The sequence below is a fragment of the Bacillus rossius genome, chromosome 18, assembly GCF_032445375.1.
Source record: "Bacillus rossius redtenbacheri isolate Brsri chromosome 18, Brsri_v3, whole genome shotgun sequence".
NCBI lineage: Eukaryota > Metazoa > Arthropoda > Insecta > Phasmatodea > Bacillidae > Bacillus > Bacillus rossius.
In genome coordinates, this window is record NC_086345.1 from 16,480,547 (window position 1) to 16,495,097 (window position 14,551).

The window sequence follows — 14,551 nt, forward strand, 5'->3', positions numbered from 1 at the left end:
AAATATAATTTTTTTTTTGTGTGTGTGACTGGGAAATATTTTGTAGGACTATGTTTTTTTTTATTATTATTTTGTTTGTAATTTTTTATTTTATTTAATTTTATGTTGTGATAGATTCCCCTTATCACGACGTTAGTGGCCTCCCCGACCCGTACATGGACCAGTTGGACTGTGACGAAAGCAAACCGCAGCACATTTCCCTGTCGTTCGACGAGAGCCTGGAGAGCGGGTACTCCACGCCCAACTCCCGCAACAGGCGCGTCATCCGGGAGATCATCGTGTGAGGCGGGGGGAGGAACGCACGCCGCGGAGCCGACGACGCGGGACGGATCTGGATCCGAACGCCCTACGCCGCTTCCAGAGTCCCTTCCTCCCGGCTACAGTCTCCGGAAGACGACGACGTGAGGGGCGATCGTTCTTTTTCTTTCGCTCTGGTGTGCTGTGCGACGACGGGGAATACCCGGCGCGCCGGAAGACCGTCGGGAGAGAGAGAAGCCTCATGCTGTCCGCATTTCGGAATCGGGGGGGAAACGTTCTCGTGCTTCAACATTCGCCTCTTTTGTCCTCGTCACTCAAAACCACAGTTTCGATTTTAAAAAAAAACTGTGTGCTCTGTGTGTCTGTGTGTTTGTAGATGTACGTACTTTTGAACACCTAATTCATGCTGCAGCAGATATAATCAATTTTATATATAAATAAATATATATATATATAGTGCTTCGTGTGCACTGTCGTTGAGTATTATACAACCATTTTTTTTTTTTTTTTTTTTTAATTTTTTGAATGAGAATAAAATTTAATTAGGATTAATATTTACGTGGCAAAGGTGTTTGAAAACGACCCCCTGATTTGAATAAATTTACACATTGTCACTCCTTGCCACTGCTTCAGTGACGGTAATTTAAGAGAAAAAAACTCTTTGATATTTGTATTATTGTACAAAGCAAAATTGCAATATGTATTAAAAGAATCTCAACACTGAGCGGAAATTTGATACATATTTAAATATGAAACTGTTGTTTAGTGTACTCTTGCATTGCATCATCACATATTTTCAAAGGTCGTGCAATTATGATGGGAAATCATGTGCCAAAACATAAATTATTTATGTTTGGTACATTGCGTTGTTATTACATGTAGTGTGGATTCAGAGAAGGAAGAACATTTTTTTCGCATGCTGTCGCAAACATTTAATGTCGCATGTTTAAGTGTTTTTTTTCACACAATCTGCACATCTAATGGTTGAAAAAAAAAAATAGGTTAAACAGCATCTTTCCTCGGATCTGTATTGTAAAAAAAAATTCACTGTGTTAACAATATGGGTGGATCTGGTGATGAATAAATTTTTTTGTAAATAGAGCAATTCAGGACACATCATAGTGGCTACTTTGTGCAAATTGTACACTTTGTGAAGACTGCAAGCACAGACTTGAAAAAAACAGTGTAAAGAAGTTAATAACTAAGCAAACACTTGTGTTTTAGCAAGTGTTTGGGTTGTAATGTTAATCTAATGATGTGTTGTTGTTTATAGGTGATATAATATAAGTTATGTACTCTTTAACTCCTCTTTTTAATATTAAGCACAAAGTAATTCCACAATCCATCAGTAGATCAAATTTTGAGCGCATGCAGCAACGTGATCAAATCTTGCTTTCAGCCATTTTGCGTCACTTTGTGTGTACAGCGTTTGAATCATCATGTGCATCTGTGTTTGACTGCAAAACATTATACGTATCAACATCTTGAAATAATATGAGGAATAGATGTCTCTTCCCCCTCCCCCCTCCACCCCCTTCCCATTTGTCGCAAGTGGTTCCCACAAAGTTTTTGGGAACCATTAATTTATGGAAGTCATTCGTTTTTCAGACAGTGAATAATGATTTTCGATTTCGTTTCTCGGGGAGCAATTTTTTTTTTATATATATACAAATAAATATATTTGATTTATTCAGATTACAATTCTTAAAACAGAAACTTGTATCATGCACAGTTTTATCAATTTTAAGAAACATCTCTCATAGAGAAAACACTGTTCAAGATATGGACGTACATACGATGATTTATTTTGCAAAAAAAAAAATAAAAATGTTTAACAGTTCAGAATGTTTTTTTAATGCAAAATAATCTAAAAAAAAAAAAACAGACACACTTACTGTGTTTGTTGTGTTTTACATATGCACTATATGTTTTATGAATATATTATAAGTTAGTAATATTAGATATTAAATAGTATTTATTAAGTTAGCTTTTAATTTTTTTTAATACACAAGTTACATATATATTATGTGCATTGATTTGCCAGTAGGAAAGTCTCACAGCCATAGGCATGGTGGTTTGAATTTTGAAAGATTAAAGTATGCATTTAATTCTTTGTCATTCTTTATTGTGTTTCTTCAGTTTGAATTTAATTATTTTTTACAAGTTTATGGTTTAATCTGTTAAAAGTTCTCTGGTAGAATTTTGATCCAAAAAATTTTTTCAAAATTATGAAGTGAAATGAACACATAAGCCTAATCATATCTTAACATTTACTGTGGATACTGACAAAACTTTGCTCACCTGCTAGCGAATATCGTGCATGAGACGTGTTTCTTGAACAGTGTTTTTACATTCATCCTCATTGTGTAAATAATTAATTACAGTGTATTTAGTTTGTGTTTACGACACTGCAGTGTGCTCTTTAACTTATCAAGATGTTTTGATTAGCTTCTCGCTTGTGAATCCATATTGTGTTCTAACTTTGTTCGTAAGGATTCTTTTATTTTATTTCACTAGCCATTTTAAAGGTAACCTTTTTGTTAAGACTGCAGAAATAATCATCTCAGTCAGTGTAATGCTTAATGAAGTGGATTTTAAGTTGTGTCCAAATAGTCTTGATTACCACGGAGAGTGTGTAAAACAAGAAACACTCAGTACATACACGTACTTAAACAAATATACATTTTATAATTTAAATAGATATTTCCTCACCATTAAAAATAACTACTTGAAACTAGTTTTGAATACAAAATAAAATACAGTTCACAATTTTTCCTAAAATACATTTTTTTTTAAATTAATAATAACTTAAACAAAATTTATGTAACAATTGTTTATAAATTAATGTGTTCTATTATTAGTTTGTAATTGGAAATTACATTTCAAAATAATAAGCCCCATAACTTTTGTATTTTTTTATGATGAAATAATTTATTTTATACTAAAATTGTAACGTATATAAAATATAATTGTTGTGAGAGAGCCCAGGAACAAAAACAAATTGAGAGATTTTATTTTTTCTTAATTTTTCAAATAATAATTTTGAAGTTTAAGTGCATAGTGCCCTTCAAGAAAATAATCATGGATTCTCCCATGTAAAGTGGGTAGGTATTCTATATTTTAATCTCTTTGGGGTATTGTGATAAATTTTTGTGTTTTCAATTTTTAAAATTTCTTCGCGTACCTTAAAGCCAGAGCTGTCATTAACGACAAAAATTGGCCACCCTTTCAAGTAAACAGAGTCATCTGGGAAAATAAGAAACAGCACATTGTGTAGATAGGCCCTACCCGACTGTGCTGCTTGATTAAGTAGTAATGCTGCTTTACAGAGGACGTTAAGTAAATGTGTGTGCTTAAAGAATTTTTGGACACAGCTGTAGTCCTGTTCACATTACGTTGAAATTTTTCAACTTTAGGTTTTGATAAAAACCCGAGCGATATAACAGGTGCCATTTCAATGTTTATAAAACTTATATATGTGATATTGTGTATTTATTGTGTTTGTAAACACGTGTGTTGCAATCATATTACTGTGGCTTAATTATAGTTTTTTTTATTACATTTTGTATAAACTTAAAATGATTTAAATTGCTCAAATTACAGTTAAAAAATATGTGTGAAATTTTGTGTGTAAGCAAATACTTGTTATGAAAAAAAAAATTATGTCTCATATTTTGTATGTAAGCAAATACTCACAGTAAGAAAATAATAGGTCTGATATTTCGTATGTAAGCAAATACTCACAGCAAAACAATTAATAGGTCTGATATTTTGTGTGTAAGCAAATACTCACAGCAAGAAAATAATAGTCCTGACATTTTGTGTGTAAGCAAATAATATTAATTGTGTACGTATGAGTGTTTGTAAGTGGTAATGCATGTATGTATGTATGTATATAGATATCTTTTTACAATGTGTATTTCGAAAGTGGAATTTTATTTTGCAAAAGTTTGTTTTTTGTGTGCTACCTACGCTACAGCAAATTGGAATGACTAATCTTGTGTCTTGTTTTCTGCATCTCAATAGAATGCCAAAGTATCAAGCGATATTTCACTTGCAGCAGTTTTTTACTATTTCCCATATGCAAACAAAATACCGACGTTAATATTTTTGCAGTGTGGGTTACTAACAGTATGTTTCACAAGGCGTTCACGTTTTAAAAATGTCCACGAAAATATACATACGAGCAAATTGTCAATATTTGAATGTGCTAATGTGCTTGTGTCTAATGATGTTAGAATAATATAGGTTTTTTTTAATGCATTTATTTGAACTACATGTTTGAAATTAACTTAAATGTCTTGGTTCTGTCAGTGGAAGCTACTGTATTGTATGGCTCGGTAAAAAAAAAAAAAAATGATGCCGGACACAAAGTACTATATTAATTTTCAGTTAATACTGGAAAATTTACTTCATTGGGCACAGAAATAAAATATATGTGGTTGCAAATTGCACTAAGATGATCAGGTTCAACATTTTTGATGTGTAACATCTTAGCTCTTGGTACACAGCAGTTGGTCGGAATAATTTCGTGAATGTGACGCAAGTGAAAAAACGGAAATGTGTAAACCACGGTGCTGCCATCTGTGGTGGATGGCACGAAAAATAGTTCACAAACACAAAGGTAAACTTTCTGGTATTAATTCAATGAATTTTAACAAGACGGGCAGTTTTTTTTAAATAAAATTTGTTGTCGATAATCAGGTCCAGAGCCAGGCTTTAATATTTTTTTCATGTTTTTTTTTTTCTCGCTTTTATTGGAACAGTTTCATTACATTGTTTAAAATTTTGGTCTGCAAAGCAAATGATTTGATAGTTGACTTCCCAGCTCGGGCAGCGAATTCTTGCGGTGGGTGCAGAAACTCGTAATTTGCGCCCGGAAATGTATTTGGATATATATGTCTTACGCTCTGCATCATGTTTTAATGAATTCTACATTAAATTTTTGTGTCCCAAGTTTTGTATTGTAAGTGTGTTTGCATCATGAGCACACTTGAATTAGCTCGTTACTGAGGTTAGATGTTACACATCACTGGTATGTACTGATCAGACATGCTCACATATTTTTTTTTGGTGAATTTATTGTTTTATAAAACAACAATTGTGAGTTATTTTATAAAACAAATTTAAGAATTTAAATATTTTTTAAACTCTTAACAGTGAACACATAAGGATACATCTGCCAAAGATACCTGTTTAAGGAATACATTATATGACTTATCCAATATCTTTGTATGACTACCGAAAAAAAGAAAATCTACTGGATGCATTACTAAACGAACAAACAAACCGAAAAAAAGAATGACCAAAAAACTGCTTTAATTGACTTCAGTTAGTATCTATCTTCAGAAACTGATTTACCAATAAATTTGTTTCGCGTCCATTACGGTTTTTTTTCCATCGTCAACCGAGTCCAATTTATTTGATAGTTTTGAGAGGTTGTGTGCTAGTTTTTAATAATTTTGATGCCTCAGAAATTTCAAGATGCACAGAGATTAACTTTCAAAAAATTACGTACATGTATTTTTTTTTTAAAAAACCAGTTTTATGGTAATAACGGTAAACTCATCAATTAATGTTATGCAAGAGGGTAAACTTAAAAAAAAATTATAATTGCCTAATGAGAAATTGTTTCAGATAATTGTGGTAGCCGTGTGTCGCGTCCCGCAAATGTGCTGCTGGTTGTCACTTTGCAACGTCAGTTGTAATTCGTGGTGCGGGCTGGCAATGTGATGTTTGATGCGAGTGAGAACGCGGTCTCCACCGCCAAGGCTGCCTCCTCTCTCCAGTGACTGGGCCTGTGTGAATATTCAAAATTTAAAAATACCAATTGAGAATTATTTATGTATCTGTATTTGATTTGACTTCAAATACTTTGCACTTCTAAATTGAAGAACACCTGATTGTATTCCAAGTGTGGTGAAGGTGTTAACACGCCGTATCACCCGGTATAGTTATCGACTTTGTGATCGGGCTATTGTCACGCAATGTACAATACATATTAGTTGACCTCAAATAACTACACATACTTTATTTTTGATACGTACACAGTTAACAAAAGACGGCAGGACAATCTGCGATCTTAATTTTTTTTTTTTATATATATAAGTTGAACACAAGCAAACAACAGTTATTCTGTAACCACTAAAAAAAAAAAAAAAAAGACAGCCGATAATTTGAATTTTTTTTTTTTTTTTTTCAATTCAGATTCAATATTTGTATTGAAAATATTTTGATATTTATATTCCAGTTCTATTCAAACTAAACATTTGACTATTTTCACAGGCCTATCGGTAACCCGGACTGGTTTCGAGCGACGCTTGCCTGGCGGAAGTGTTCCGAGTTATTTCGGCAGAGTCGTGCAGACCACGCTCTCTGTCGCATCGAATATGTGCCCCTGGTACTTCACACAAAGAGCACTGCGCTGGCGTGAGACACCCTCGAAGCGCGAACTTGCGGGCGAGTGCTGTTTTTCAAACGGGCTCGTTCGTTTGTGGTTTGTGTTTGGCGAGTATTGCGAGAAGACACCGACACAGACAGTGGCTACAGGAAAATAGATTAAAAAAAAAAAAAAAAAAAAAAAACTCTTGGAAATAAATTTTGTAGAACGTGACTGCTGGTTTTATAATTGTATTCTTCAGTATCACGGTCAAACTTAGACAAACCGTCACTCGTTTAAACATCTGTTTCTGTTAGCTGTGATCGTAAAAAAAAAAAGATGTTAAGTATTAACAAACATAACATAAATCCTTAAAATTACTTTTACACCCAAGAATTAGGAACACAAGTGTGCAGAAAGCTTAGATAACATTATTTTTAATTAACGTAGGTTTATAATACTTACCTGAATGTAATGCTACGGTTTGTGCCAAAACTGGGGATACTAGAAATGGGGGTCGCATTACAATCGCGAACTTGTATTTTGCTATTGGGAACAGCTTGGTTGAAAAACTAGAGGCTCTTTCTGTATACCGCATCACTCATCATTTATGCCACTTAAGTCCGGGGCTTTGTGGATCTCTGCATGGGCGTGACAGATGAGAGATGCAGGATGAAGGAGAGGATGAAAGTTGTGTTTCTCTCTGCTTCTCTTCACTGGCTGCTGGAGACTTTCTTCTCTTTCACCCTCCCATGTGACCAGACCACCCTGTATCACCACAGTCTTCGCTTTCTGAACAGCTGCCTTTGAACTAGTCATATGACACTATTTTTTTTTTCTAACTGCAGCTTGGTGTTTCAAAAGAAAACTGGGTAAATCACTCTACTTACGAAAGTGGCATCAGAAAGTGTCTAGTAAATAAGTAATAAATCAAATAATTTAATTAATTTTCATGTGCCATGTACTTTTTCCAAACCATAAAATATTTTCAATAAACTCGTAATCAAAAAGTTTGTCGTCGCATTATATTTTGAGTCTCATTATTTTTTTTAGTTAAATGTGGTACATAATGCATGTATATAGTATACACACAATACATTTCTGTACATTACTGCTCTTATATTTTATTGATGTTATGTATTGATAATTAATATTTTTTGTTTCTTTTAAAGGATTTTATTTCCATTTTCATCCACAAGCCCACAGTGAAATCATGTTATTGTACATACATGTTAGATTTTCGTGAAACTTTCGTTATTTGCCACAGCCCTGATTGATGGTTAATCAAAGTTTCACTGTAGTTAACAATTGTTTACAGTACCAAGTGCGTGTTTCGGAAACATCATTAAAAACTTGATTTGAGATTAGAAACCTCTAGATCAGTTTTTTTTTAAATTAAACAGCACATACATAACACTAATAGTCCGGTCAAAATAGACATAAAAATAGTGATCAAATAACAAAAATTCAGACAGCTGAATTTTGGTAGAGACCTTGGGTAGAATCTAACTCCTTCAACTGTTAGAATGGCGTTATCGTAGCAATAGTGATTCTTAGAAAAAAAGTATTAGGACCATTTTTGTATATAATTTTGTAATTTAGAATTTTTGTCTGGGCTATATTTTTGATAAAACTTACCGTTTTTGAGAAAATTCAAATTTAAAAAAAAATTACCTTTGACCTTGAATAACTTTTTTAGCACACATGGGATCTATGGGAACTTTTGGCACTTTATTTCAATTGGTCTACCCAAGGTCTCTACCAAAATTCAGCTCTGTCGAAATTTTTGTTGTTTGAAATGTCTATTTTGACCGGACTATAATGTTATAAGTTCAGTTTATTGCATCCATTAGATCATGTTTTGTCGGTACAAGTTTGCACAAAAGATATTGGGCATGTCATTTTATTCATAAATATAATAATATGATTACAATAAATTAAAAACGCATGCAGCAAATGTTCCGTTATCTGAAACCACGACTGGTTTTGCGAAAAGTGTAGCCGTCTGTAATCCCCGCACAAAACAAAGCACCAAATGCAATTTGCAATTACATGTTTGTAATTGCAATTTGCAATTACATGTTTGTAATTTTTTTTATTATTAAACCTATATTCATTGACAGAATAGAAAGAATGGCCAATTGAGAATCCTTTCATTTTTTTCTAAAAAGGGCTGTTAATTTGAGAAGCACATGTTGCAAATGTTTAAGCAGCTTTTTGAATAGTTGACTGGCTGAATAAGTAGGTTATTTTTGTTCCCAAATTAGGTCTACAAGCAAAATATGCAAATGGTTTTTATATATTGTATTGTGCTTATGAAAGTAATTGTTTCTTTAAATAATATAATTATTTCATAAATTTTATTAAAAATCTTTATTTAGTTTAAAAGATCAACTGCTCATATTAATAACTAAAATTATTAAGTAAAAAAATAAAAAGATTTTAAATAATTTATTAGAATTTTGTGTTTAATCTAAATGATCAAATAAACTTAATTTAAAAAAAGGAATTGAATATACAAGTATTGTGAAATAATTTGTGCCTGCTTTTATGTGCTAGTCCATTTATAAAACAAGAAAAAAAATGTTGAAACTGCGAACAATTTTTTTTTTTAAGTGAACATTTAATAGGAACACACAAAATATTGTGTAGCCTTGACAAACCCATTCATATTTCATTGCATGTACGGTATGTTTTGATGATGTATAATATTGAGACTCGGTATGTTTGTTTGAGATGTGTGTGTATGCAAACAACTGCAGGTAGTAGAATATTTTTTTGAACCTCTTTTGTTGTATGATTTTGTTGTAAAATGTGCATTTACATTTTTTTTTGTACTGCCATATTTAAGCGACGAGAGATTAATTTTTTTTTTGGATTCCGAAACGACGTGAATAAAGAAGAGAAAGGATTGTCACCCACCGTCCCGTCCAACTTATTCTTGTATATTATTTGTTCTTTACAATTTAGTTTTTGAACTTTGGTAGATTGCACCTGAAGGTCGAAAATTTCGGAACTGTTGAAATTTAGTGTGATGTAAAAAAAAAAAATAATGTGATATGATCTCAGTGTTAATTGATCAGTTGCATGGCCTTGCAAAGGCATTGTGGACTAACGTTTGTACATACGTAAATTTAAATCTATCTCTCCAGACATGATGTAAGGGTGAAACAACCTTGACAAGTACGTTACGTATTTTAAGGATTCGTTGTTTTTTACCATCAAAACTGTTCTTTCAGCTTGTATAATAGATTTCAATGAACTTACGGACTGTTTACTAATATGTACTTTGTTGATATTAATCATCTTTATGTGATCTTATCTACTTGTTTTATTTTTTATTTTGTAAAAATAATTGTTTTGTATTTCTTCTCACATACATATGTGTTTGTCAGTGACCATTTTTATTTTGTACTGAAGTCATTGTTGAGAAAATAAATAAAAACGTATGTGTAGTTGTGTGGTTTTATTGATTTTTGTTTTACATTTAAATAAGTGCAAGGTTTTTTTACAAGAGACTCCGTTGTCCATTTGTGTAAACACTCCACTGCTGATATGTGGCATTAAAATTCATACAACCTAAATAAACAAAACCTTATTAATGCTATAAACGGGGAGTCCAGGCTGAGGTCTATTATTAGAGACCTGCAAAATTCGCGGATTCAATGACCTCCAGGATAGACTCTACTACACTCTACACACTCGGGCAAATGCCACCTGTTCATTGGCTGCTGACTTGTGAGTCGTCTCAACCAAGTGTCTGTGATTCGACACTTCTATGAGTGAGGGTCTCTAATTGGCCCTCAGTCCTCCAGATTAACAGTGAACCAATGACAGAAGCAGCACTAAGGTATAATTATTTGAATTTTAGCATATCAGAAAATGAATCCGCGAATTTTGCAGGTCTCTATCTATTATGAATTGAAACTAAAGACGTCTTTTCGGGAAGCTCATGATGCAAGCACCACACCACCACTTGTCTCATGCATGGAGTTGTAACAAGACTTTTTATAAGTTGGTTTGATTATGGATTTGTTCACATAGGCTATTCTTTTGGCAACTAATGTGCCCAGAGTTTTTTTTTTTTTTTTAATAATAATAATTTAATCAACAGCTTTTGGATCACCCAGAAACAAAATTCCTTGATCATACTAATAGCTTTTATTCTCCAAGCACTCTGCTTCACCTACTCAAAAATTAATTGTACTCTAAATTATCCTTTCACCAAACAAATATTCCACCTCACCAAAATTCCTCCACACGTTCTTGAAAAAACCCTAAATTTCGATGCTGCACTTAGGACTTTATCCCAAAAATTACAATTAAAAGAAATTACAACCATATACAATGACGGCTACTTTAGAACAGTTTTGCCCAGAGTTGTAATGTACGTAGAGGGGAAAATGTTGAGATCTTAGAAACTTTCAGTTTTACCTCCCGGGTACATTTTTTTTAAAATTTGTTTATTTCGATTTTAATAAATTTTTGGTGTTAAGTAGATTTTTTTAGCATAACTATAATTTCATGATAACCTACCATTTGTGTACTTGCGAACCGTGTATTTAGATATGCGTAATGTAAGTAAAAATATGTTCCCTCAAATTTGAAATTCCTGCTCACCCACACATTCTAAACCACCTCAGGGCCAAAGACCGAACCCTAAAGCCAAAAGGAAATTAGTTTTGTTGTGCTCCCTAACTTTTATTTAATGTAATAGTTTTCAGTATCCAAAATAAAAAAGAGAAAGAAACTTGCAACACTAAATTTAACTTAGAATTATTTAAATTAATGCCCCCCCCCCCCCCAAAACACACACACATTCGAACATATTCCCTCTCACAATGACCCAGTACCACCTTGAGTGGTTTAGGTGGTGTCACACTCGTTGGTAGTACAATTTTGTTGCAACTTGAGTACATGTTAACATTTAAGTAATGTTTGGTTGATGTTGTCATTCAAAGCCTAAGTGTATATTTTAGTAGGAATGGCCGAATGCACAAAGCACAATTATAGAACATCTTATAGACCATAGACACCAAAATCTATTTCACACATACAGAGTTATAATGCTATGGCTTTTTTTTTTTTTTTTTCACTATTTATTTCATGGTAAAAGATATTTTAAGTGTTTTTTTTTTTTTTTTAAAAAAAAAGGGCTTGCACATATTCCCTAGAACATCTCAGTTTAATTATTACTAGTTACAGTTTGCACAAGTAGATTACAATATATATACGCTCATAACATGTGGTGAAGGTGGCAAGTTTTGTTTTTTTATTAGTCAAATGGTGTTCGGTGTAAGCCGGGTGCAGAAGGAAGGTGCTAGGCAGAATCTCTCTAACTCTCCTCCTCTTTCTCCCTCTCTCCCCTTCTTTCTCTCAATCTCTCCTCTCTCTCTCTCTCTCTCTCTCCCCCCCCCCTCCAAATATCCACTTGAATGCGTCACTGAGACAGGTCTTATGTTCCAGTGACCTGATATAATGTATTCTATCTCATGTAACTGGTCTCCAATTATGAAATTTTTCGAAAGTAGTACCAGTGGTACCCATTTTCCCGACTGTCACTTGCAAACTATCAAATTATGTTTCGTTTACAAACACCGTTGACGAAACGAGTGTAAGAAGATACGTAAACAGTCAGTAGGTACGTACTACGTCTCTGGGTTTAACGGTCAAATTTGAATACGAGTTACGTAACGCAAGTTTACGGTGTCAAATAACTTTTGTTTGTTTCAAAACAGGTATTATTATTCTTTTTTTTTGACAAGCTTGGACACCCCTCGCGGCAGGTTGGCCGCTCACCTTGGCCTTCCCAATTAGCACGCTGTTTGTTTGCAGTGCGCTAACAGGAATCTCGCCATCAGCAAACAGTCAGTCGTACGGGGCGCCCGGCGGTAAGAAGCCCAGTCGGGGAGTTGCTTTTGTTCTGTGCGCAGTGATGCAGATGTCATCGAGTTGCCGTCTGCGTGTGCGGAGTTTGAATTCGGTTTTCAGTTTAAAAAAAAAACCGCGTGGTACCGGTCGTTCTAACGAACTACCTACGCATGACGTAACTGTGTCTCGGTGCGGCGCGATGTGACGACGTAAACATTCGCCGTTGATGGTGCGCAGCATAAAAATGGTAAGTTCTTGCATTACTTATTAATTAATAGATTACTTGCAATGTAAACGTAACACTTCGATTTACGAACCTTGGATGTAAGTTTACAAAGAGGAAGGGGAAACAAATACGTTACGTACGTGTACTTTCAAAATAATTTCCTTTTTACACAAAGTTTGGCAGTAAATGAGGTTATGTTACGTGTTCAGCCGTGTTTTGTACGTGAGAAGGGTCGAATGTTTATTGAAAAAGAAACGGAACCACTCAAAGTAGCCAATAGATTTTTTTATATACATATATTAAGTGCACTTCTAAAGTTTGTCTACTTCAGAAACACTATGGAATTACCTAATTACGTTTGTAATTTAAACGCAATTTATTTGCTGTGTTCAAACCGTAAAATGAAACCAAAGTTATATTTTAGCTATTGCATCTTTTCGCTTTACGAGAAGCTACATACATACTAACCAATTACTTTCATAGTGTCAACTCATTTGAAATGCGCGGAACAAACACTGTTTGAACGTGAACCAAAAGATTTTGAAAAATTTTAGAGGAAAAAATGTTTTTATTTACGTTAAAGTTCATGTAATACAATGAAATCTATTGGTTTATGCGTCCAAGTAGGTAAAAATAACAAGGTTCGACACTAAATGATAAAACTGTTTGTTCCATCGTAAAGCAGGAGAGAGCTAGTGTTTATTTTCCCGCCTGTCAACAGAAATCAAATAATCTGCGGAATGGTATTTACATCAGTTATTTTGCTCTTTGCTCTTTAAGCCTCTGCTGCATTTGTGATGACACGCTAAACTAGATTGAAAATGATCCGTACCTTTCGTCAGTTTCCGATCCGTACGTTAATCACGTGAGAAGCCAGTCGGAAGGCCCAAAAATTTCCGTCAGTCAAAAGCTTCCCCAATTTTAACTTTCTACGAACGGTTGAAATAACAACCTCCAAAATATTTGCAAGGAATTGACGGCAACCCATACACTCTAAAATGTTTTTGAAGTTTTGTTTAACTGCTTCAATTAAATGGCTTTTAGGTAGGTACTTAACATGTTTGTGTTTGATTTTTGATACAAAAAATTGACCGAGACATAGGAGTGTAATTAATTACGTATGGTAAAACTGAAAATATGTTGATAAATTGAAATTGATTGAAAAAATCGAATTTAAACACTTTTGTCCGTTCTCCAATGGCACGAACCCGTAACGGATTAGCTCGGCAAAGCTGAGCTCTTCCGTTTACGTAGCAGCTACGTGCGACCAATGAAGACCGAGTACTTGGCTGCGGTGGTAGTCATGTTTGTTTATGTTCTAAATACTTTAGAAATGTTTCGTGTAGAAGAATATCTAGTGTACTACTATGACTTTGTCGTTTATTTTTATTATATATGTGAGAGTGGGTGAGGAAAGCTCCGAGGAGGGGGAAGTGACGTCGGGGGTGCCACAGGGGAGTGTGCTGGGGCCTCTGTTGTTCACAATTATGATAAACGATCTGGGGGAGGGCATGAAAGCCAGATGGAGGCTATTTGCAGATGACTGTGTAGTGTATGAGGTTGTGGGGGAAGGGGGATGTTTAGCAGAGGACTTGATAAGGTTGGAGCAATGGACGGAGAAAAATGGAATGTCCTTGAATGTTGGTGAGACAAAAGTTGTCAGATTTACAAAGAGGAGGAAAGTCACACGAAATGTATATTACTGGAAGGGGCAGGAGATAAGAGAGGCAGCAGGATATAAGTACCTGGGGGTGACACTGAAAAATGACCTAGGATGGGCGGAGCACATAGAGGGGGTGGTCAGGAGGGGAAGGCAG

General features: G+C 34.2%; 2 protein-coding genes across 4 annotated transcripts in view; both read left to right on the plus strand.

The window, feature by feature from the left end:
• Positions 1–10,092, plus strand: part of LOC134541117 (hemicentin-1) — a 398,582-nt gene extending 388,490 nt beyond the window's left edge. Inside the window, exon 14 of the mRNA XM_063384293.1 lies at positions 115–10,092. Within this exon, the coding sequence (XP_063240363.1) occupies positions 115–284 (170 nt within the window). The 3' untranslated portion in view covers positions 285–10,092. The remainder of the gene's footprint in view (positions 1–114) is intronic.
• Positions 10,093–11,964: 1,872 nt separating this feature from the next.
• The window catches only part of LOC134541120 (protein cappuccino), a 136,739-nt gene continuing 134,152 nt past the window's right edge, over positions 11,965–14,551 (plus strand). For 2 of the 3 annotated variants that reach the window (XM_063384300.1, XM_063384302.1), the window contains exon 1: positions 12,190–12,755. In XM_063384300.1, coding sequence (XP_063240370.1) covers positions 12,735–12,755 — 21 coding nt within the window. In that variant the 5' untranslated portion in view covers positions 12,190–12,734. Of the gene's footprint in view, positions 12,756–14,551 lie in introns of all 3 variants that reach the window. The other variant, XM_063384301.1, reaches the window with a different exon arrangement.